This window comes from Sander lucioperca, chromosome 17 (assembly GCF_008315115.2).
Source record: "Sander lucioperca isolate FBNREF2018 chromosome 17, SLUC_FBN_1.2, whole genome shotgun sequence".
Lineage (NCBI taxonomy): Eukaryota > Metazoa > Chordata > Actinopteri > Perciformes > Percidae > Sander > Sander lucioperca.
In genome coordinates, this window is record NC_050189.1 from 1151705 (window position 1) to 1173664 (window position 21960).

The following is a 21960-nucleotide window of genomic DNA, read 5'->3' on the forward strand; positions in this document are numbered from 1 at the left end:
TACAAATCTGCTGTTAAAATAACAATGAAATGCTGCGTTATTGACTTTAGACCAGGTTTTTGTTGGTCAATGACACGATCACTTTCCGCTGCCTCAAGATAGCAATACACCAAGAATGCACCTGAACACACTTCCCTGTAAGACCAGCATGCCCATGGGTGCACAGATGGGCGCAGGTTAGAGTTGAGCCGGATACTTGGCTGAAACGAGTATCCGGTACGGATAAAGCACTTTTGCCGAGTACGAGTATTATACGAGTAATACGAGTCAATATCTGTGCTCGGATTGAATAAAAATCCTCATTGGATAGTTGACTGTGTCTGCGTTCTGTGATAGGCTAGTCGTCACAGCGCCCCTCCCCTACACACATACAGATGTATTGCGTTGTTGTGTCCCGCTCTGTTCGCTCACACACACACAGAACATCTCTCTCTCTCTCTCTCTCTCTCTCTCTCTCTCTCTCTCTCTCTCTCTCTCTCTCTCTCTCTCTCAGGTTCGCCGGTCTTTTCCGTTAACGTTTAGGGTTTTTTCAGCTTCAGGTTTGTTTTTTACTTCGGTTTGTAGTACTTATTAACCAGTAGAGTTCTGGTAAACGTGGGATTTGTTCAGACGTGGTGCTTGGTAGAATGTGACTCGCGTTGCGTCTCTGCCTGTCGGAGATTTTTTTTCTTTTTTAAACCGTCAGCTGGCTCTAAACAGATCTGAAAAACAGCGTCGGACTATTTGATCCGTAGAACACAGTCCCCCCCGCCCCCCTCTCTCTCTCTTTCTCTCTCTCTGTCTCTCTCTTACTCTCTCTCTCACACACACACACACACACACACACACACACACACACACACACACACACACACACACACATACCTAGTGTGGAAATAAAAAAAAAAAAAAAAAAATCACACTGATCATAAAAAAATTAAAAGTTAAAAAAAGAAAGTTATGTTGAGTATGAAAACTCTTGTTCATTACATTGTACTTCATAATTGCAACCGCATGTGTTGTATTCATTCGTCGGCCATTTTTAGTGGGAATGCTGTTCAACAGCATTCCATCTATTGTTATCCTGTTCTTTATTAGTGGGAATGCTGTTCAGCAGCATTCCAACTATTGTTATTCTGTTCTTTATTAGTGGGAATGCTGTTCAGCAGCATTCCAACTATTGTTATTCTGTTCTTTATTTTTCTTATTAGTGGGAATGCTGTTCAACAGCATTCCAACTATTGTTATTCCTGTCGGCCATTTTGTTTATTAGTGGGAATGCTATTCAGCAGCATTCCAACTATTGTTATTCTATTCTTTATTTAGTGGGAATGCTGTTCAGCAGCATTCCAACTATTGTTATTCTGTTCTTTATTAGTGGGAATGCTGTTCAGCAGCATTGCAACTATTGTTATTCTGTTCTTTATTAGTGGGAATGCTGTTCAGCAGCATTCCAACTATTGTTATCCTGTTCTTTATTTATTAGTGGGAATGCTGTTCAGCAGCATTCCAACTATTGTTATTCTGTTCTTTATTTAGTGGGAATGCTGTTCAGCAGCATTCCAACTATTGTTATCCTGTTCTTTATTTTTCTTATATCTTATTATTATTCTGTACGTTTTTTGGCTCTCTGTAACTTCTGCATACTTTCAGCTATTAAAACCATTCAACTTTTAAAATGTTCAGCTCTTTCAGCTAATGATGGGACTTCTTCAACTTTTTTTCTACTATTTATACTTTTTAAAATATTAAGCTTTTTATGACTTTTTTTTAACATTGAAGTCAATGAGAGCATGCTTCAAATCCTTCTTCTGCTCCCAAAATTTTCAGCTCCTTCATACTTTCACCTACAGACGCCAAACAAACTTTAAAATGTTCACTAAATATTCAGGTATTAGGCTATGGCTTTTCAGTTTGATATCTTTTACAGTTTTTGTGAAAAAGCTGTTTAAGTTTAGTGATCATTTCAGGATTTTTCTGCGTTTCTAATGAGTGTGTGTTGCCTCTGCCAGAGTGGATGATGTCATCGCTAGAGTGCAGCACCTTAAAAAAAATATCTTTGTCCCCTCTCTATAAATTGCTCTCACGCCCACAATATCTACTTGTCATACACAATTTGTACATCAAAACGTAGGTATTTTAGTTTCAGCCAATGTGCTCAGTTTTGCGATGTGCCTTATACTTTTGGCTCGATGAGCTTCCAAATGACAAGAGTTCCACATCTCCCTCCATTCACGGCCATGTTAAATGTCCTCCACATTTCCCAGCGAAACGCAGAGCGAACCACTTTTTAAAATCGCTGATATGCCCACATTTTTAAGGTTATCAACATAAATTTTACATGAATACGTTCACAAAGGCCTTGTGGTGGTCACGATTACATCATTTCACCGATAGCCCTTATCATTTTAGCAGTCTGAGGCTTTATTTGAGAGCTTGCTCTGTGTCTTTGAATAGCTCCAGTGGGGCACAGGTGACAGTTTCAGCAGGTGACACGGTCGTTAACCTGATTAAAGATCAAAGAGATCTCATCACAGACTTCAAAGGGTGTTTTCACTGGTCATACGTTACCATGACAACCCTTTCACAGACAGTTGAATTGAATACTACAGGCAGTAATATGAACATTAGTCTACATCTTTAGTGTTCCACTTCTGTCTGACTGTCTGTCTCTCTTTGTCTGTCTCTGTCTGTCTCTGTCTGTCTATGTCTGTCTCTCTGTCTGTCTCTGTCTGTCTGTCTGTCTGTCTCTGTCTCTCTATGTCTCTGTCTGTCTCTGTTTCTCCCTGTCTCTGTCTGTCTGTTTCTGTTTCTCCCTGTCTCTGTCTCTCTCTGTCTCTCTGTCTGTCTGTTTGTTTCTCTCTGTCTGTCTCTGTCTCTCTCTCTCTGTCTCTGTCTCTGTCTCTCTCTCTCTCTGTCTTTCTCTGTCTGTCTCTGTCTGTCTATGTCTCTCTGTCTCTGTCTCTCTGTCTCTCTGCCTCTGTCTCTCTCTCTGTCTTTCTCTGTCTGTCTCTGTCTCTCTGTCTTTCTCTGTCTCTGTCTCTGTTTCTTCCTGTCTCTGTCTGTCTGTTTCTGTTTCTCCCTGTCTCTGTCTCTCTCTGTCTGTCCGTGTCTCTCTGTTTGTTTCTCTCTGTCTTGGTCTGTCTGTCTCTGTCTGTTTGTCTGTTTCTGTTTCTTGTTTTTATTCCCTCTTCCGTACGTTTTTTGGCTCTCTGTAACTTCTGCATACGTTGAGCTATTAAAACCATTCATCCATCCATTTCACTTTTAAAATGTTCAGCTCTTTCAGCTAATGATGGGACTTCTTCAACTTTTTTTCTACTATTTATACTTTTTAAAATATTAAGCTTTTTAACACTTTTTTTAACATTGAAGTCAATGAGATCATGCTTCAAATCCTTCAAATTTTCTTCCGCTCCCAACATTTTCAGCCCCTCCATACTTTCACCTACAGTTCTAAATAAAGAACCTACGGTTCTCTCACACTGTCTCTCACTCATTAGCAGGTGTGGTGATTAATAATCAAAGACAGGCTTTATAAGTGCTAAAGGAACAGGATTTTTCTGCGTTTCTAATGAGTGTGTGTTGCCTCTGCCAGAGTGGATGATGTCATCGCTAGAGTGCAGCACCTTAAAAAAAATATTTGTCCCCTCTCTATAAATTGCTCTCACGCCCGCAATATCTACTTGTCATACACAATTTATACATCAAAACGTAGGTATTTTTGTCTAGTTTCAGCCACTGTGCTCACTTATGCAGTATGACTTATACTTTTGGCTCCGTGAGCTTCCAAATGACAAGAGTTCCACATCTTCTTCCATTCACTTCCATATTAAACGTCCTCCACATTTCCCAGCGAAACGCAGAGCGAACCACTTTTTTAAATCGCTGGTATGCCCACATTTTTAAGTTTATCAACATAAATTTTACATGAATACGTTCACAAAGGCCTTGTGGTGGTCACGATTACATCATTTCACCGACACCCCTTATCGTTTTAGCAGTCTGAGGCTTTATTTGAGAGCTTGCTCTGTGTCTTTGAATAGCTCCAGTGGGGCACAACAGGTGACAGTTTCAGCAGGTGACATGGTTAACCTGATTAAATACTTGCAGAAGAATTAGAATTGAATACTACAGGCAGTAATATGAACATTAGTCTACATCTTTAGTGTTTCACTTCTGTCTGACTGTCTCTGTCTGTCTGTTTCTGTCTGTCTGTTTCTCTCTGTTTGTTTCTCTTTGTCTCTGTCTGTCTGTCTTTGTCTGTCTGTCTGTCTGTCTGTCTCTCTCTCTCTCTGTCTGTCTGTCTGTTTCTCTCTGTCTCTGTCTGTTTCTCTCTGTCTGTCTCTGTCTCTCTGTCTGTCTGTTTGTTTCTCTCTGTCTGTTTCTCTCTGTCTCTGTCTGTCTTTGTCTCTCTGTCTGTCTGTCTGTCTGTCTGTCTCTCGCTCTCTGTCTGTCTCTCGCTCTCTGTCTCTGTCTCTGTCATCATTTTTGATTTGTGATTTTTTTTTTAAATCGCTGATATGCCCACATTTTTAAGTTTATCAACATAAATTTTACATGAATATGTTCACAAAGGTCGTGTGTCTCTAACAGTGAAGTCGTTATTTCGATAGCATGTACTGTTGTGGATTTATTAAGGCTTGTTTGAAGGGTTCTCTCACACTGTCTCTCACTCAGCATTAGCAGGTGTGGTGCAGTTTAACAGCAGGTGACACGGTCGTTAACAGATCAAAGGATGTTTATAAATACTCGTCACCATGACAACCCTTTCACAGACAGCATCAGCAGTCTTTCAGCCTTTTCAGACATTTCTGCATTTGTGAGTCATTATCAGTTAGAAAATATACTCAGACCTCACAATGTTCTACATCTTTTCCAATCCTTACAATGTCCCCTTTTTCAAAAAGTCTGTCTCTGAATAGCTGCAGCGTGCCACAGGTGACATGGAAAGAAAGGCTTTATTAAAGCTGAAGGAACCCCAGTCAGCTGTATAGGTGATAGTGTAGTGGATATAGTGTATTCCTTTGGTGTGGGAGACCCCGGGTTCGAATCCCAATGTGGTACATCTCTCAATGTGTCACTGACCAAGATGTTATTTCCCTTTCTCAACTATTCTCACTTCTTCAACTTATTCTTACGGATTTAAGCTATTCAACCAGTTTACCTTTAGCAATTCAGCTATTCATGTTTTATTTTGGCTCTCTCTTTTTCCTCTCCTCTCTTTCTCTCCTCTCTTCTCTCCTTCTCTCCTTCTCTCTGTCCTCTCTTTCCTTTTGTTCAGCCCCATTCTTTTCACCTAATATATTTCACATCTCATATCAGCTAAATTGACGCTTTTTCGCTCTATGCAGTGTATATGTCTGATAATAATACAAAGTATTTCTTCTTTCAGCCGTTTTAGGTAATTCATTTAAACTTTCATCTTTGACAGTATTACAGTTCAGCTTCAAGCTTTTCTAACAATGTATTTTAGCTCTTCACTTAGGTAATGCACTTTAGCTTCCAACTATCAATTTTCCTGATTTTTTTTAGCAGTGTAGTACATTTGAGCTTTAAGATTTTTCGTACTATTTGTTTCATATTTCTGCATTTGTGAGTGATTATCAGTTAGAAAATATAGTCAGACCTCACAATGTTCTACGTCTATTGTCATTATTCAACTTTTAAAGCCAACAGTTCAGTTTAGCATAAGCTTTTAACTTTTTAATGAAATTCATACGTATTAAAGCGATTTCCACTTTTTCAACTATTCTCACTACTTCAACTTCTTCTTATGGATTTAAGCTATTCAACCAGTTTAGCTTTAGCAATTAAGCTATTCAGCATTCCCACGCATTTTCTAGTTGTTCTTGTTCTGTATTAGTTTGTTATCGTGATCAAAACCATTGATCTGAAGCTCAATGCTGATGCTGTCATGTAAATAGTTTTCTAATCAGCAATAAATATAACAATTTCTGATCAACCCATATCAATTGCATGCTTAAAATAACATACCGGTTAAAGCCCCGCCCATTTCAAGACAAACCGACCCACTTCCGGGTTAAATCCCGCCCACTTCCGGGTTAGACCCCGCCCAGTCCGAGTACAGATACAGATACAGATAATTCATATGGTTAACAGATACAGATACAGATAATGCTGTACTCCAGGGGTGGCCAACCAGTTAGGTATAAAGAGCCACAAAAAAAAACACACCATAGCAAAAAGCCACACATGCACGTCCACACTACAACAGCAACAGTGTCTTCCAGATCTGATGACAGCCATAATACATAGCAGTTTTCATAGTTTTTTCTCACTTAGATTGACTCAGTGGGAAACCTGACAGTCTGTTATCCACAATCCTTTTCAGGTCTTGAACTCGGTTGTGGCCACTCGAAGCAACACTCATTTGTCACTAAAGGGGCTTTCAAACAATCGGATTCAGCAGTGAAAGGGTTAACGAGGAAGGTGATCTGTGGCCGCTGTTTTTCCTCAGATTGCAGAATCTGTCCTCAAAACTCTGCTGCATTATTTTCCATTTTAAAATAATTGGCAAATGTATTGGCAGATGCATTCAAATGTGGTTTTTTTTACTTATCTGAAATACTGTATGTTTCAGAAAAGTTAAAAACAACAATCAACCAATGACACAGCCCCCAGCCACACAGTAAGAGCCTCACAGGAGCAGGCAAAGAGCCGCATACGGCTCAAGAGCCACAGGTTCGCCACCCCTGCTGTACTCGCTCATCCCTAGCGCAGGTGCTTTTGCTATTTAAACGACGTGAGCGCTGGACGGGAAATTGACAACTGCGTCGGTCTTAAACTAGCAAAGACACTTGTGTTGGGCTTTGCGCTGCGCTGGGTGCAAGATAGGGCCCTTAGTGTTTAGCTTAGTTTTAGAGATGGCCCTGGTGGCTCAGGAGGTAGAGCGGGTGTTCAATCCCTGACCCCTGCAGGCAGCAGTCTACATGTGGAAGTGTCCTTGGGCAGGGTGAACCCAATTGAGAAATTGTGAATGTGCCTGAATGTTAAACTGGTGGCAATTTGGATTATGGCTGCTGCCACCAGTGTGTGACTGGTGTGAATGCTGCTAAGAGGCCTATAAGTATTACTGAGACTAGAAAGAACCTATAAATGCAGTCCGTTTACCATTTATTAATCGCCTGGCATTTCATCTAGCACAACCAGAAGAATATTTTATTTGTCCAATACTTTGGTCTGATTCTTCCTTCAAATGTTGGATATAGTGTAATTCCATGATGTGACCTTCTCAGCATTTGTTTAAACATTTATATTATAAAAATACAAAACCTCAGATTAAACTGAATTCACTTAAATGGAATTAAAATGAAAAACTATATTATTGGAAATATTGGAAGCAGTTTGTTAAGCTTTAGAACCACCGGGTTACACTTCAGTGATTTGTTTGTAGAATAGTTATGGTCATTTAGATTGGGGTTCATTTATAGATTATGTTTTGATCAGCTATTGATTTCTGGCCACTCTTAACCCCGAACCCTGTGTTATTGCAGGCTGTTTTGATGGTCTTGTTGTTGCTGTATGTGTTGGCTCTGTAGGCCCGACCAGCTGCAAAGCCCCCTGGGAATGACCAGGATGAACAAGGGAAGGAGGAGGAGGAAGAAGCGAAGGATCTCTCCATCCCAGCTTCATCTTATGTAAAGCTGATGGCTCTCACCCCTGTCTCTGTTCTACCAGGTACATTACACTCACAACTTCTTACTGGTGCTGTGCTGTTTCAGCTGGGCCAGACTAACACTATTGGCAGTGTTCCTGGTGGGAAGCCAGTGAGGGGTCATGTTGAAGGAGGGGTTGGATTTGGGACACACCTCTGCTACTGTTTATCATTATGGGTCTTACCTAGGGTTGGGTACCGAAACCTGGTGCTAAACAACCGGCATCTACCGGGCAGCAGTAACGTTAGACTTTATTGTCCCCAAGGTGACACTGTACGTTATGGAAACCACGCTTACAGAAAAACAGAAGTACAAACATAACAGAATGACATGCAGGAAAACAACACAAACCGATAACAGACAAAGTGGCACTGATGTGTATTACAGTGGGGAGAAAATTTGATACATTGCCGATTTTGCAGGTTTTCCAAATTACAAAGCATGTAGAGGTCTGTAATTTTTATCATAGGTACACTTCAACTGTGAGAGACGGAATCTAAAACAAAAATCCAGAAAATCACATTGTATGAGTTTTAAATAATTAATTTGCATTTTATTGCATGACATAAGTATTTGATCACCTACCAACCAGTAAGAATTCCAGCTCTCACAGAACTGTTAGTTTTTCTTTAAGAAGCCCTCCTGTTCTCCACTCATTACCTGTATTAACTGCACCTGTTTGAACTTGTTACCTCTATAAAAGACACCTGTCCACACACTCAAACAGACTCCAACCTCTCCACAATTGCCAAGACCAGAGAGCTGTGTAAGACATCAGGGATAAAATTGTAGACCTGCACAAGGCTGGGATGGGCTACAGGACAATAGGCAAGCAGCTTGGTGAGAAGGCAACAACTGTTGGCGCAATTATTAGAAAATGGAAGAAGTTCAAGATGACGGTCAATCTCCCTCGGTCTGGGGCTCCATGCAAGATCTCACCTCGTGGGGCATCAATGATCATGAGGAAGGTGAGGGATCACCCGAGAACTACACGGCAGGACCTGGTCAATGACCTGAAGAGAGCTGGGACCACAGTCCCAAAGAAAACCATTAGTAACACACTACGCCGTCATGGATTAAAATCCTGCAGCGCACGCAAGGTCCCCCTGCTCAAGCCAGCGCATGTCCAGGCCCGTCTGAAGTTTGCCAATGACCATCTGGATGATCCAGAGGAGGAATGGGAGAAGGTCCTGTGGTCTGATGAGACAAAAATAGAGCTTTTTGGTCTAAACTCCACTCGCCGTGTTTGGAGGAAGAAGAAGGATGAGTACAACCCCAAGAACACCATCCCAACCGTGAAGCATGGAGGTGGAAACATCATTCTTTGGGGATGCTTTTCTGCAAAGGGGACAGGACGACTGCACCGTATTGAGGGGAGGATGGATGGGGCCATGTATCGTGAGATCTTGGCCAACAATCTCCTTCCCTCAGTAAGAGCATTGAAGATGGCTGGGTCTTGCAGCATGACAGCGACCCGAAACACACAGCCAGGGAAACTAAGGAGTGGCTCTGTAAGAAGCATCTCAAGGTCCTGGAGTGTTCTAACCAGTCTCCAGACTTGAACCCAATAGAAAATCTTTGGAGGGAGCTGAAAGTCTGTATTGCCCAGCAACAGCCCCGAAACCTGAAGGATCTGGAGAAGGCCTGTATGGAGGAGTGGGCCAAAATCCCTGCTACAGTGTGTGCAAACCTGGTCAAGAACTACAGGAAACGTATGATCTCTGTAATTGCAAACAAAGGTTTCTGTACCAAATATTAAGTTCTGCTTTTCTGATGTATCAAATACTTATGTCATGCAATAAAATGCAAATGAATTACTTAAAAATCATACAATGTGATTTTCTGGATTTTTGTTTTAGATTCCATCACTCACAGTTGAAGAGTACCTATGATAAAAATGACAGACTTCTACATGCTTTGTAAGTGGGAAAACCTGCAAAATCGGCAGTGTATGAAATACTTGTTTTCCCCACTGGGTGTTTTGTTTCGGGCTGCTATGGCTGCAGACACCGGGCTTTTGCCATAGCAAGCTGTCTTAGCCTACCGTTAGCTAGTAGCTGGCTTAAACCAATTGAATTGCTGACAGCTAAACGGTCTAACATGTGTCTGTATTTTACTGGAAAAGATTCCAACAGTGGGACATCCAACAGTCTGCAGCTAAAGACACAGAGCAGACTAGCTGACCTTTGAGACACCGTGGACATTGGCGCTGTCCGAGTTGTCGGAGAACATCACTGCCGGGACATTCGAGAAACCCTCGAGAAACTCCAGTTGTTGTTGAAATAAGTTATTGTTATTAGCGTTTAAATAAATCATTGTTTTGACCATATAGCCTTAGCAATAAACAAGATAGTATTTAATGTTGCTGACTGTTGTTTTGTGCTCTATTGTTTTCTGTTCAGGCACTGTTTTAAAAGTATCGCCGAAACTCAACCCTAGTCTTACATTATAGTTCTGGGAAGTTGAATTGCAGCAGTTCAGTCTCACATATTTTTAGTACTCCTTATAAACCTATAAATGCAGTCCCTTTACCATTTATTAATCACCTGGCATATCATCTAACACAACCAGAAGAATATTTTATTTTTCCAATACTTTGGTCTGATTCTTCCTTCAAATGTTGGATATAGTGTAATTCCATGATGTGACCTCAGCATTTGTTTAAACATTTATATTATAAAAATACAAAACCTCAGATTAAACTGAATACACTTAAATGGAATTAAAATTAACTGTAAAACTAACTAAATAATAAGATAAATATTGGAAACAGTTTGTTAAGCTTTAGAACCAGACGTTACACTTCAGTGATCTGTTTGTAGTTATGGTCATTTAGATTGGAGTTCATATAGATTTTGTCTTCTCAGCCTTCGAGCTCTTCCTGACCTCACTGGTGAAGCAGGAGATGAGTCAGATGCCACGGGGGGTGTACTTCTCTGCCCTGAGGGGGGGGAACCTGCGTTCAGACCAGGGTAAAACAATGGCAGGGATTCCCTCATTCATGCTGAAAACCTACGAGAAAAACAAGCAGCCTGGGCTGAAGCCTGGACTAGCAGGTGAGCTAATCTATCCCCTACCTGTGTGAACCTTAAGATGTTCCATTGTTGTTTACCTGCTTTGTGGTCAAGTTCTATTGTACAGATGTGTATGTATTGTGTCCACCCTTAGCTACTGTGCACCTTACATATTTGACAAAGAAATGTAGCAGGGTTGTAACATTTATGCAAGATTTCAAGCCAGTCTCTACAAAGTGTGTGTGTGTGTGTGTGTGTGTGTGTGTGTGTGTGTGTGTGTGTGTGTGTGTGTCTGTGTCTGTGACTGTGTGTGTGTGGTGTGTCTGTGTGTCTGTGTTAGCTGGACTGCTGCTCTGTTATGAGCTACCTGTGCAGACGGACCGTGACGGCAGACCGATCGATCGTTTCCTCTTGAGCCGCAGCCGCAGCTACCAGCAGACCTTGGCAGCCCTCATTCATGAAGTATGTCTAAACATTTTCTTCCTCTACCTCTCGTGCTCCTCTTTGGTTTTAACGATTTCAAATGGTCCCAAAAAGTGCTTGTTGTTTTGGATGTGTAGGTGAACATCCAGCCGTCTGAATGGCACCGTGCTCTCCTCCTGCCCCAGGCCTGGCGAGGGTTCATGAGCCGAGCGTTCCACGCTGTCCTACAGGTTAGTGCTTCTGGCTACTGACAGATGGACGACTTGATTGATCAATACTACATGTGGTTCTAGAGGAAACTGTTAACAAGAGCAAGGAGAAAAGGTGGTTTCCATCTCAAAGGGGTTTTATCAGGACAGAGGTCATGACTAACAGATTAATAACACCTGTTTCCATAACTGAAAATTCACCAGAAATAAATATCATCATGACATGATCTTCTAAACAGACGGACTGCATTTGACAGGCCATAAAAGGCTTACACAGCATTTACAAGGATATCTATGAAAGTCTGTGGCTTCCAATATTAAAATAAAATTATTATTATTTAGTTTATGATTAAAATATTAAAAAATGAAGCCCAAGAAAACATGGACGGGTAAAACAAACAAGCCCACATAATCCCATATTGAGTTGGAAAATTCATTTTTGAATAGGATTTTGTCAAAATAACAAAAGGTCCACTTACTAGCTTTAACCCCAGCTCATGATCTATATCAGCAGATGGTTTGTTCAGTTGTCATGGAGATGACTTATTTGTTATTACACGACCTATGTATGGAACTATTACATGTTAACTAGGGATGCAGCGCTTAACCGATTTCACTATTAACCGCGCTTTAAAACCTCACAGTTAATTAATCGTAAAGGTTCCGCTACAACGAGTATTAACTGACTGCACGTTATGTTTAGCAGTGTGTGCAGTTCTTATTTAACCTCCTTGACAACGTAAACGTTCGCATTTGCGTACACACACGGCACATCAGATGCCGGTCTGAGCGAGCTGACGATAGTGTTAAGTTTGTACGAGTCAAAACTCTGCAACAGCTCACTGACGTTAACACTAAACGTTACTTACTTACTCTTCTTCATTTCCTGTGGGACATAAGGCTGCAGAGAGATCTATCCATCGCATTTATTCCTTGGTAACATTATTATTTTTAACCCTTGTGTTGACTTCGGGTCACATTGACCCATTTTCAATTTTTGTTTTATATCAGAAAATATGGGACGTAGAAATAAGCACTGAAAATGTGTAGAAGAAAAATTTAACAATTTAAAACGTTGGAAGAAGCAAAAACAAACGGTTGACGGGAAGACAACACAAGGGTTAGGGGTATAATCCAGGGTTGGAATTCAGCCAGGGACCTTTGTTGCATATTTTTAAGTCCACTTTGATGTTTCATTTTCCAGTTAAGGTTGCACATTTTCTGTTTTTGAAAGTAATAAAATCATCTTACATTGAATTTTACTATAATGTACTACAATGTACAATTTTCCTATAATGAATTTTACTGTAAAGTCTTTTGCTTGTAAAAATGGTATTTTTAAAAAGATTTTTGTCATACATCATGCACATATAATTTGGAAATGAATTTTTTTTTTTTTGGTAAAATCATTTCATTTTAGTATTGGCATAGATATGGCTATGTTATGATCTGACGGTCCAACAGGTCATTACAATTACTGGTGAAGTTTAATGGGCTCTGTATTACTCAGTAATGACACCAATTTTATTGCAACAACTTTTAATTACATCTGTTTTACATGGTTATTATTCCAATTTCTTCAGTGTACTTTCAATGTTTTGCCATCATATTGGCCTTCAAAAACCCTGTACCTGTCGAATCCCAAACTGTACGTTGTTGTTTGAGTCTGACCAAATGAATGGGATGTCCTGCATGGTCAAATGAAATGTGTGCTTTTCTTCGGTGTATGTCTTAAGGGTCGACGTGCTGATTTGGAGATGCAGCAGAAACAAGGCAAAGAAGAAGCACAGGAGCTGCAGTACAAACAACACTGTGCCTGGCTGTGGTGAGAATCGCACACACACACACACACACACACACGCAGAGTAAAGACAAACGTGCTGTAGCAGCCAGGTGAGATTCATTTTATACTAATTTATACTGTTTATTGATCCCCAGTGGGGAAATTACAATTTACACTATGTTTGTTAGAAATCACTACACACAGGCCTGAAATACACACACATGCTCAGGACCTATTCATGCACAAATGGAGAGATGTCAGAGTGACATTTTGTATTAGCAGAAGAAGGTCCTGCATTTTTATTTCATCCTTTCTTCCTCGTCTCTCTGTCAGGGCCAGAGATCAGCTGACAGACATCATCAAAGCTGCTGCAAAGTGAGTCCTGCTTCACACACCTTCAGTTTCACAGGACAACACTGGTGTTTCAACCTGATGTACTGAGTTGAATTCAGCTGTGATCCCTGGTCTTCTTAGTGTCCATAGTCCCTTTCCGAATGGAGGGATTTTTGCAGTTCCTAGAACATAATGTTCCTAGAACCCTTTTTTTCTCGTGTTCTGACTGGACCAATTTGGGGATTATTAAGTTCCTCTGACCGCAGTTCCTGTAACACTTTCAGCTCCTACTTCAGGGCAGGGTCTTTTTCCTTTTCCCTTTTCCACATAGGAACCCTTAGTGACCTAGCAACGTCTGAAACACAAACAGTACATATTCTTCACTGTCTGTTGCAATTCGCCTACGTATGCTAACTCATAAGACAAACATCACCCATTCAACCAGCTAATTGTTAATGCTAGTTAAACTTACCCGTCGTTTTGTTTGCCTGTTGTGCTCTGCTCTTCTATTTTCTTCCATCATATTAATCAGGATCATAGTACGCTGGAGCCTTCATCTTCTGTGTTTCTCTGTTAAGTACTCCAGCCTAGTCTTTAAACGCTGCCATTCGAACTCCGTTATGAGGATCCTGGCAAGGCACAACAGGAATATTCCGATGGCCTCCTCCATGCTGGTTTGTTGTTGTATGTGGCGCTAAAGTCAAGTGACGACGCTATAAAGACCGTTGCCGTGCTTGCGTCACTCCCTTACCCCTCCTACCAGTTCCTATGGCCACTTGGCAAAACCAGTTTTGGGGGAGAGTAGTTAGTAGAACTGTTTAGAAGTGGACTGTTCCTATAACTACGTTCCTGTAACTACTTGGTCGGAAAGAGGCTTATGCTAACAGCTGTGTCATCCCTGGACTTCTGAGTGTCTATGCTAACAGCTGTGTGTTGTTGTGCTGTTCAGGGACAGTCCTGTTGTCCAGGGGAACTCCATCCTGGCTCTGAGCAGCCTGGCTGCTGTCCTGGCTAAATATGAGAGCAACCTGCCTGCTGATAGCGACGGCAGCCTCAGGGTAACAATCTCAATATGTTATGTGTTATTCATCAGATACTTACTTACTCCATCACTGTGTGATACTATACAGTGTTTCTGTCATTGTAAAACTTAAAAACCTCACCTTTGGTTGCTCTTCATGAAAGTGGTCACTTTAGTTCGGGAATTTCTTAATTTATATTTATTTGATTTTAGAAATGTAAATTATTTTTTAGGCTTAAAATAATCTAAAACAGTGGTATTAATATTTATGAAGTGAATTATTACCAGACAAGTGTTGATAAATTTGGACCATATAGCGTATGAAAACCCATCATCAGCTGTATATGATTAATCTGATTCATGTTTTCATTCAAGTGTGGATATTTTAGATGAAATGTGCCCTAGCAGGCAGAAGATGTATCTATATGAAAACGTGGACTGTTTTCTAAATAATCAATAACTACATGAGATATTTACTTCCTGTCTATCAACAATAGTCCAAAACATAATATACATACAGTTGTGTTCAAAATAATAGCAGTCCAACATCACTAACCTCATGAATACATTTCTTTGGTAGAAGTGATATTTCTACATGGCAAATAATTTACTAGTAAGTGTTGTAGAGTCATAGAAAACCAACAGACCCAACAGTCATGACATGCATGCTGCTCATTCTGTGTCATTTAATCTGTAATTGAATGGGGCATGTTCAAAATAATAGCAGTGTTGTGTTCAATTAGTGAGGTGATTGATTCTGTGAAGAAACAGGTGTCAGTTATGGCCCATATTTAAGGAAGGAAGGAAGCAAATGTTGTGCATCCTAGTTATAGTGCATTTCACGCTGAAATACTCAGCAAAATGGGTTGTTCCAGACATTGCTCTGAGGAACAGTGGACTTTGATTAAAAAGTTGATTGGAGAGGGGAAAACATATAAAGAAGTGCAGAAAAGTATAGGCTGCTCAGCCAAAATGATTTCAAATGCCTTGAAATGGCATCCAAAGCCTGAACGACATGGGAAAAAACGGTCAACTACCATTCAGATGGATCGAAGAATAGCCAAAATGGCAAAGGCTCAACCAATGATCAGCTCCAGGAAAATCAAAGAAGACTTAAAGTTACCTGTGAGTACTGTTACGATCAGAAGAAGGCTATGTGAAGCAAAGCTATCAGCTAGAAGCCCCCGCAAAGTCCCATTTCTGAAAAAAGACATGTACTGAATAGGTTGAAAGGAGAAATGGCGCAACATTCTGTGGACTGATGAGAGCAAAATTGTTCATTTTGGGTCTAGGGGCCGCAGACAGTTTGTCCGACGACCCCCATGCACTGAATTCAAGCCACAGTACACTGTGAAGACAGTAAAGCATGGTGGTGCAAAAATCATGTTATGGGGATATTTCTCATACTGTGGTGTTGGGCCTATTTATCGCATACCAGGGATCATGGATCAGTTTCAATACATCAAAATACTTGTAGAGGTCATGTTGCCTTATGCTGAAGAGGAAATGCCTTTGAAATGGGTCTTTCAACAAGACAATGACCCAAAACACACCAGTAAGCGAGCAAAGTCTTGGTTCCAAGTGAACAAGATTGATGTTATGGAGTGGCCAGCCCAATCCCCAGACATCAATGCCATAGAAAACTTGTGGGGTGACATCAAAAATGCTGTTTCTGAGGCAAAACCCAGTAACGCAGAGGAATTGTGGAATGTAGTTCAATCTTCCTGGGCTGGAATACCTGTTCACAGGTGCCAGAAGTTGGTCGACTCCATGCAACACAGATGTGAAGCAGTTCTCAGAAATAATGGTTATGCAACTAAATATTAGTGCAGTGATTCAAAGTAAAGCAAACCCTTACGACATTTTTCAGTTCATACAGTAAATGTTTGAGTTTGTAAAGAAAAATGCAAATGCTGCTATTTTTTAACAGCCTAATATTCTTTTTTCTTCACTTTTTGTAAAGGTATAACACAAACTTGATCAATTTTGGTCACTGATTTGGAATTGAATGTGCAGTGTCCCCAATGCATTGATATTATGGAATTAAAAGATATTCTAAGGATTTTGAGCATTATTCACTTTTTTAAACACACTGCTATTATTCTGAACACAACTGTATATCTCTCAATAATCAAAGAGAGGCCATAGTATGTAACAGGTGTTATCCAGCCATTCACAGAACAACAGCAGAACAGCAGAGCTCTGTCCCCAAACAAAGCTGTGATTGAGTTGATGGTGGGACTAAGTGAGTGTAGGAAACTCCACAGTTCTTTAATATTCCTTCCTGACCTGTGCCTGCAGGCTGGCCCAGAGTTTGTGCCCACAGCCAGCTGGTTGGCCATGGTGCTCCACACCCTGCTCAGCATCAGCAGCAGCAGCTGCAAGGCCAGAGGACAAGTCTTCCCATGGTTCCTACATGTGAGTTTTTCTCTTGCTGTTTTTATGTCTTTGCATAGCTTCTATAAATATAAGCATTCAGTGCTTAATGTCCAGTAGGTTACAGCAGGTAGGCACTTGGTACATTTATGTTTTCAATCCAGTTTTCAATCTTACTCTTGAAATTGTCTTGAGGCTTGAGATAAAAAACCATTAAATCACTTTTTAAGTGATTTACAGTTAATGAAGGGATTTTGGTTGTTGCATCCAGACGAATCCTTTTGATTAAGTTTTCATTGCTACAGTCTGTAGATATAATCAAACTACTACTACAGCAGCTGGTTAACCAACAGGGAATACTGTTGTATTGTATCAGTCTATGCTTTATACATATATGTGCAAACTATTGGTTAAAGACAGACTTGAAGCTATCATTTCAGTTGCAGCTTAGAGCTGAGCAATATATCGATATTATATCCACATTGATATCTGAGACTAGATATCGTCTTAGATTTTGGATATCGTAATATGACAAGTGTTGTCTTTTTCTGGTTTTAAAGGCTGCGTTACAGTGAAGTGATGTCATTTTCTGAACTTACCAGACTGTTCTAGCTGTTCTATTATGTGCCTTTACCCACTTAGTCAATATATTCACATTACTGATGATTATTTATCTAAAATCTTATGGTGTAAATTTTTTGTGAAAGCACCAATAGTCAACCCTACAATATCACGGCAATATCGTCATCGAGGTATTTGGTCAAAAATATTGTGATATTTGATTTTCTCACATATCGCCAAACTGCATAATTTGCCTGGCTGACACACAGATGAGTGTGTGTACCTAATAAAGTGGCTGCTGAGAAAATGACATGTAATGATCCTTGAATTCCTGCAGGTGTCCTTGTTGGTCTGCTGTATCTATCTGTGCTGCACTGAGAATGTGTTAGGACCTGTAAACCCAGCACAGTACTGACTGATCATGTCTGGCTTCATGGAGCAATCCAACCCCCCTGACACCCTCCTCCTTCCCCCGCAGCGCTCCTACTCGGGGGAGAACACAGCGAGTGCTATCGCTCGCTCCTGTGCCAGCCTGGCACTGTCCCTGTTGGTCCCGGTGCTGGTGGTGTGGCAGCGGGACGGTCTGGCCCAGGTCCTGTCGGCGCTGCAGGCCAGCCTGCCAGGCTCCCCCACTGCCGACGACTCCCAGGCTGTCCAGTTCCACTCGGGCCTGGCGCTCGGCATGGTGCTGTCCAGTCTGCAGCAGCAGCGCCTGAGGTAGAGTCTGGAGCAGTGACCTAACACGTGCTAGGGGCCATCTCTGATTGGTGAGTTGACGGTCTGTCTGTCTCTCCCTGTTATCCAGTGATGTCTCTGTGGACGCTGATCTCCTCTCCAGCTCTCTGGACGCTCTGGAAAGTTGCTCCTTCAACCCCGACCTGGAATACAAGTCAGTGCTGAGTCCTCAGACATGATGTCATGTATTAAGCAGTAACAATATGCTGTATGCTTTGGAACAGTGGTTTCCAACTGGTGGTTTGTGTGCATGTGAGTCAACGTTGTCATAGAGAATTATTTTGAAGTTTAGTGAAATTTACGGCAGGGTACCCGATTCAATACTTTTTAGGCACTGGCCGAATTGCCTCTAAAGTATCGAGTATCAAAAAATCCCTCGTCATTCAATGTCAATACCTAAGGGGTAAATCTCATCATCGTCAGTGAGCCAATCAGCATGCAGCATGCTTCTACCTAGATCTAATAATGTCTGTGATTGGAACGTTACACGTCGTAGAGACACGCAGGAAAAACTACACAGAGGGGCTCATGTAGTCAGAGCTGGAAAGTAGGTACAAAGATTTGTCCCGTAATGTGTAATGTTGTAATTTCTTTTTGTTTTACAAAATTGGTATTGAAAAAAGTATCGTTTAGGAACCGTTAAATATAAGTCACGGTTGGTATCGGCACTGGTATTGAATATTTTTGAACGATACCCAGCCCTAGTGAAATTCTGGGGTTGCACTTTTATTGTGAAATAACATTTTCTACTGCATAATTAGTGAAGAAGCAACAAAGCAGCTTAGTACTATTAGTCATGGATGCCGTGTCCATTGGTGTTCCAGCATGACCCCCACCTGTTCTGCTGTGAGATTTAGTTTCCTGTTTCCTTCCTTGCTCCTCTGTGCTCTCCTGCAGTACTGGCTGTATGTTAGGCCTGGCTCTGGTGCTCGCAGCTCTCTGCAGTAGTGGACAGACGGATCAACATGTCCGCATCACCCAAACACTGGACAAACTTCTGTCCAACCTGCAGGACAGCAGTGGGCAGGGACGCATGCTGCAGGAGGTAAAACCGCTCAACACTACACTAGTTTTACTTGTTTGATTGATTTTTTAAATAATCCTTAAAATAACTAGTCAAATTTACAGTATACACAACAACATCATCATCATTTAGTGGTAGTATTTAGAGTAAAGCAGCACCTTTCTGTTTGGTCTGCTAACACTAAATGTAAGGCGTGATGTTGGTGTCTCTTAATGTTTCTACACCCTTTATGATGCATCTATAGTCAAAATCTGTTCTAAAGCATGCAGAAGTTGTGCTTACTCCACTGACACTGACCATAGCTTTAATAGACCCAGTGTAAGGATGTAGAGCGTACAGGCTGAGGGTAAAAACCCAGACCTCTATTAGAAAATGATTTGTTATATGGAATAGTATTTGAATGAGGATTGTTTGATTTGAATATGTCCACCTGTGCAGGTCTTGGCGTACTCTGTGGCATGTGTGGGTGTCTCAGCCTTCGGCGGAGGCCTTATAGATGCTGCCAAGGCTGAGGAGGTGATGAGCACTCTGCGCACCCTGACTGAGGAGAGCCAACAGGTCAGCAGCAGAAAGACTGTTTCAGGGGCGTTAGCTGTTTGATGCATGGTGATTCCACACCAGCCTCTCAGAAAATCTTCTCAGACTGTCTGAAAAAATTAGACCTTGTGGAGCTACAGTGATTTGAAAGATCTAAAAAAAATGCCATTTTTCCATCCATCCATCCATCCATCCATCCATCTGTTTTCGGTCACTTATCCGGGGCGGGTTGCAGTGGCAGCAGGTTAAGCAAACAAAGAAATCTAGACGTCCCTCTCTCCAGCAGTGTTTTCCAGCTCCTCCTCGGGGCTCCCGAGATGTTCCCAAGCCAGATGAGATATATAATCCCTCCAGCATGTTCTGGGTCTACCCTGCGGTCTCCTACCAGTTGGACTACATCAGATGCCCGAACCCAGTTAGCTGTCCGCTCTGGTCGTGTAGTAGCAGCTCCTTCCGGATGTCTGAGCTGCTCACTCTATCGCTTCGCCAACTTGTATCTGTGATCTCATTGTTTCGTTCACTCCCCAAAGCTCCTGGCTATCAATTAAATTCAATTCAATTTTATTTATAGTATCAAATCATAACAACGGTTATCTCAAGACACTTTACAGATAGAGTAGGTCTAGACCACACTCTATAACATACAAGGACCCAACAATTCTAGTAAATCCCCCAAGAGCAAGCATTTACCGTGACAGTGGAGAGGAAAAACTCCCTTTTAGGAAGAAACCTCGGACAGACCCAGGCTCTTGGTAGGCGGTGTCTGACAGTGCCAGTTGGGGGTGTGATGAATAGTGGCAATAACAGTCACAATAAAGATAATGGAACAGTGACTAGAAATAGTTCATGGCATAGCAGGGCACTGCAGGGCGTTACAGAACACTGGGACATGGATGCACACAAATGGAAAGAGAGAGGAGAAGCTCAGTGTGTCAAGGAAGTCCCTCGGCAGTCTAAAACTATAACAGCATAATTAAGAGAGACAGGGTAAGGAGAGGAGCCTGGTCGGGCCAGAACTCTCCCCAACCGGATAAGGCTTTACTGGCCTGCCTCCCTCTACTTTGATTATATTATTGATTATATGGTAGATGAATCTGACGACTATGACGAGAAGCAGGTGGGCCGGGCTAGGCGGACGCTGCAACTCCTCACTCCCTAACTATAAGCTTTATCGAAGAAGAGAGAGAGAGAGGAGTTTTAAGTTTACTCTTAAATGTGGTGACGGTGTCTGCCTCCCGAACCCAGACTGGGAGCTGGTTCCACAGGTGAGGAGCTGAAGGCTCTGGCTCCCATTCTACTTTTAGAGACTCTAGGAACCACAAGTAACTCTGCATTCTGGGAGCGCAGTGCTCTAGTGGGACAATAAGGTACTATGAGCTCTTCAAGATATGATGGTGCTTGACCATTTAGAGCTTTGTAGGTCAGAAGAAGGATTTTAAATTCAATCCTGGATTTTACAGGAAGCCAATGCAGAGATGCTAATACAGGAGAAATATGATCTCTTTTCTTAGTTCTTGTCATAACACGCGCTGCAGTATTCTAGATCACCTGGAGAGTCTTAAGGGTTTTATTTGAGCATCCTGATAATAAGGAATTACAGTAGTCCAGCCTGGAAGTAACAAATGCATGGACTAGTTTTTCAGCATCGTTTTGAGACAGGATGTTCCTAATTTTGGGAATGACTTGAAGGTGAAAAAAGGCTGTTCTTGAGGTTTGTTTTAAGTGGGTGTTAAAGGATGACACTGATCAAAAATAACTCCTAGATTTCTGACAGTAGTACTGGAGGCCAGGGCAATACCATCCAGAGTAGCTATATCTTTGGATAATGAGGTTCAGAGGTGTTTAGCACAATAAGCACAATATCTTCAGTTTTGTCTGAGTTTAACATCAGAAAATTGTAGGTTATCCATGATTTTATATCTTTGTTGCATGCTTGAAGTTTAGCTAACTGACTGGTTTCGTCTGGCTTGATTGATAGGTATAATTGGGTGTCATCTGCGTAACAATGAAAGTTAATTGAGTGTTTCCTAATAATATTGCCTAGAGGAAGCATATATAAGGTGAATAGAATTGGTCCAAGCACTGAGCCTTGTGGAACGCCATGGCTAACTTTAGCGTGCCTGGAGGAATCTTCATTAACATTAACAAATTGAGATCGATCAGAGAAATAGGACTTAAACCAGCTTAGTGTGATTCCTTTAATGCCAACTAAGTGTTCCAGTCTCTGTAACAGGATGGTATGGTCAATAGTGTTGAATGCAGCACTAAGATCAAGTAAGACAAGTA

The 21960-nt window shown here is 41.4% G+C and overlaps 1 protein-coding gene across 1 annotated transcript in view; it reads left to right on the forward strand.

Annotated features, from left to right (window-relative positions):
* The window catches only part of focad (focadhesin), a 91465-nt gene that overhangs the window by 57012 nt on the left and 12493 nt on the right, over nucleotides 1-21960 (forward strand). Inside the window, exons 19-30 of the mRNA XM_031299779.2 lie at nucleotides 7542-7680; nucleotides 10526-10714; nucleotides 11013-11134; nucleotides 11233-11325; nucleotides 13041-13129; nucleotides 13421-13462; nucleotides 14370-14478; nucleotides 16743-16859; nucleotides 17857-18095; nucleotides 18184-18267; nucleotides 19011-19158; nucleotides 19576-19695. Coding sequence (XP_031155639.1) covers nucleotides 7542-7680; nucleotides 10526-10714; nucleotides 11013-11134; nucleotides 11233-11325; nucleotides 13041-13129; nucleotides 13421-13462; nucleotides 14370-14478; nucleotides 16743-16859; nucleotides 17857-18095; nucleotides 18184-18267; nucleotides 19011-19158; nucleotides 19576-19695 — 1491 coding nt within the window. The remainder of the gene's footprint in view (nucleotides 1-7541; nucleotides 7681-10525; nucleotides 10715-11012; nucleotides 11135-11232; nucleotides 11326-13040; nucleotides 13130-13420; nucleotides 13463-14369; nucleotides 14479-16742; nucleotides 16860-17856; nucleotides 18096-18183; nucleotides 18268-19010; nucleotides 19159-19575; nucleotides 19696-21960) is intronic.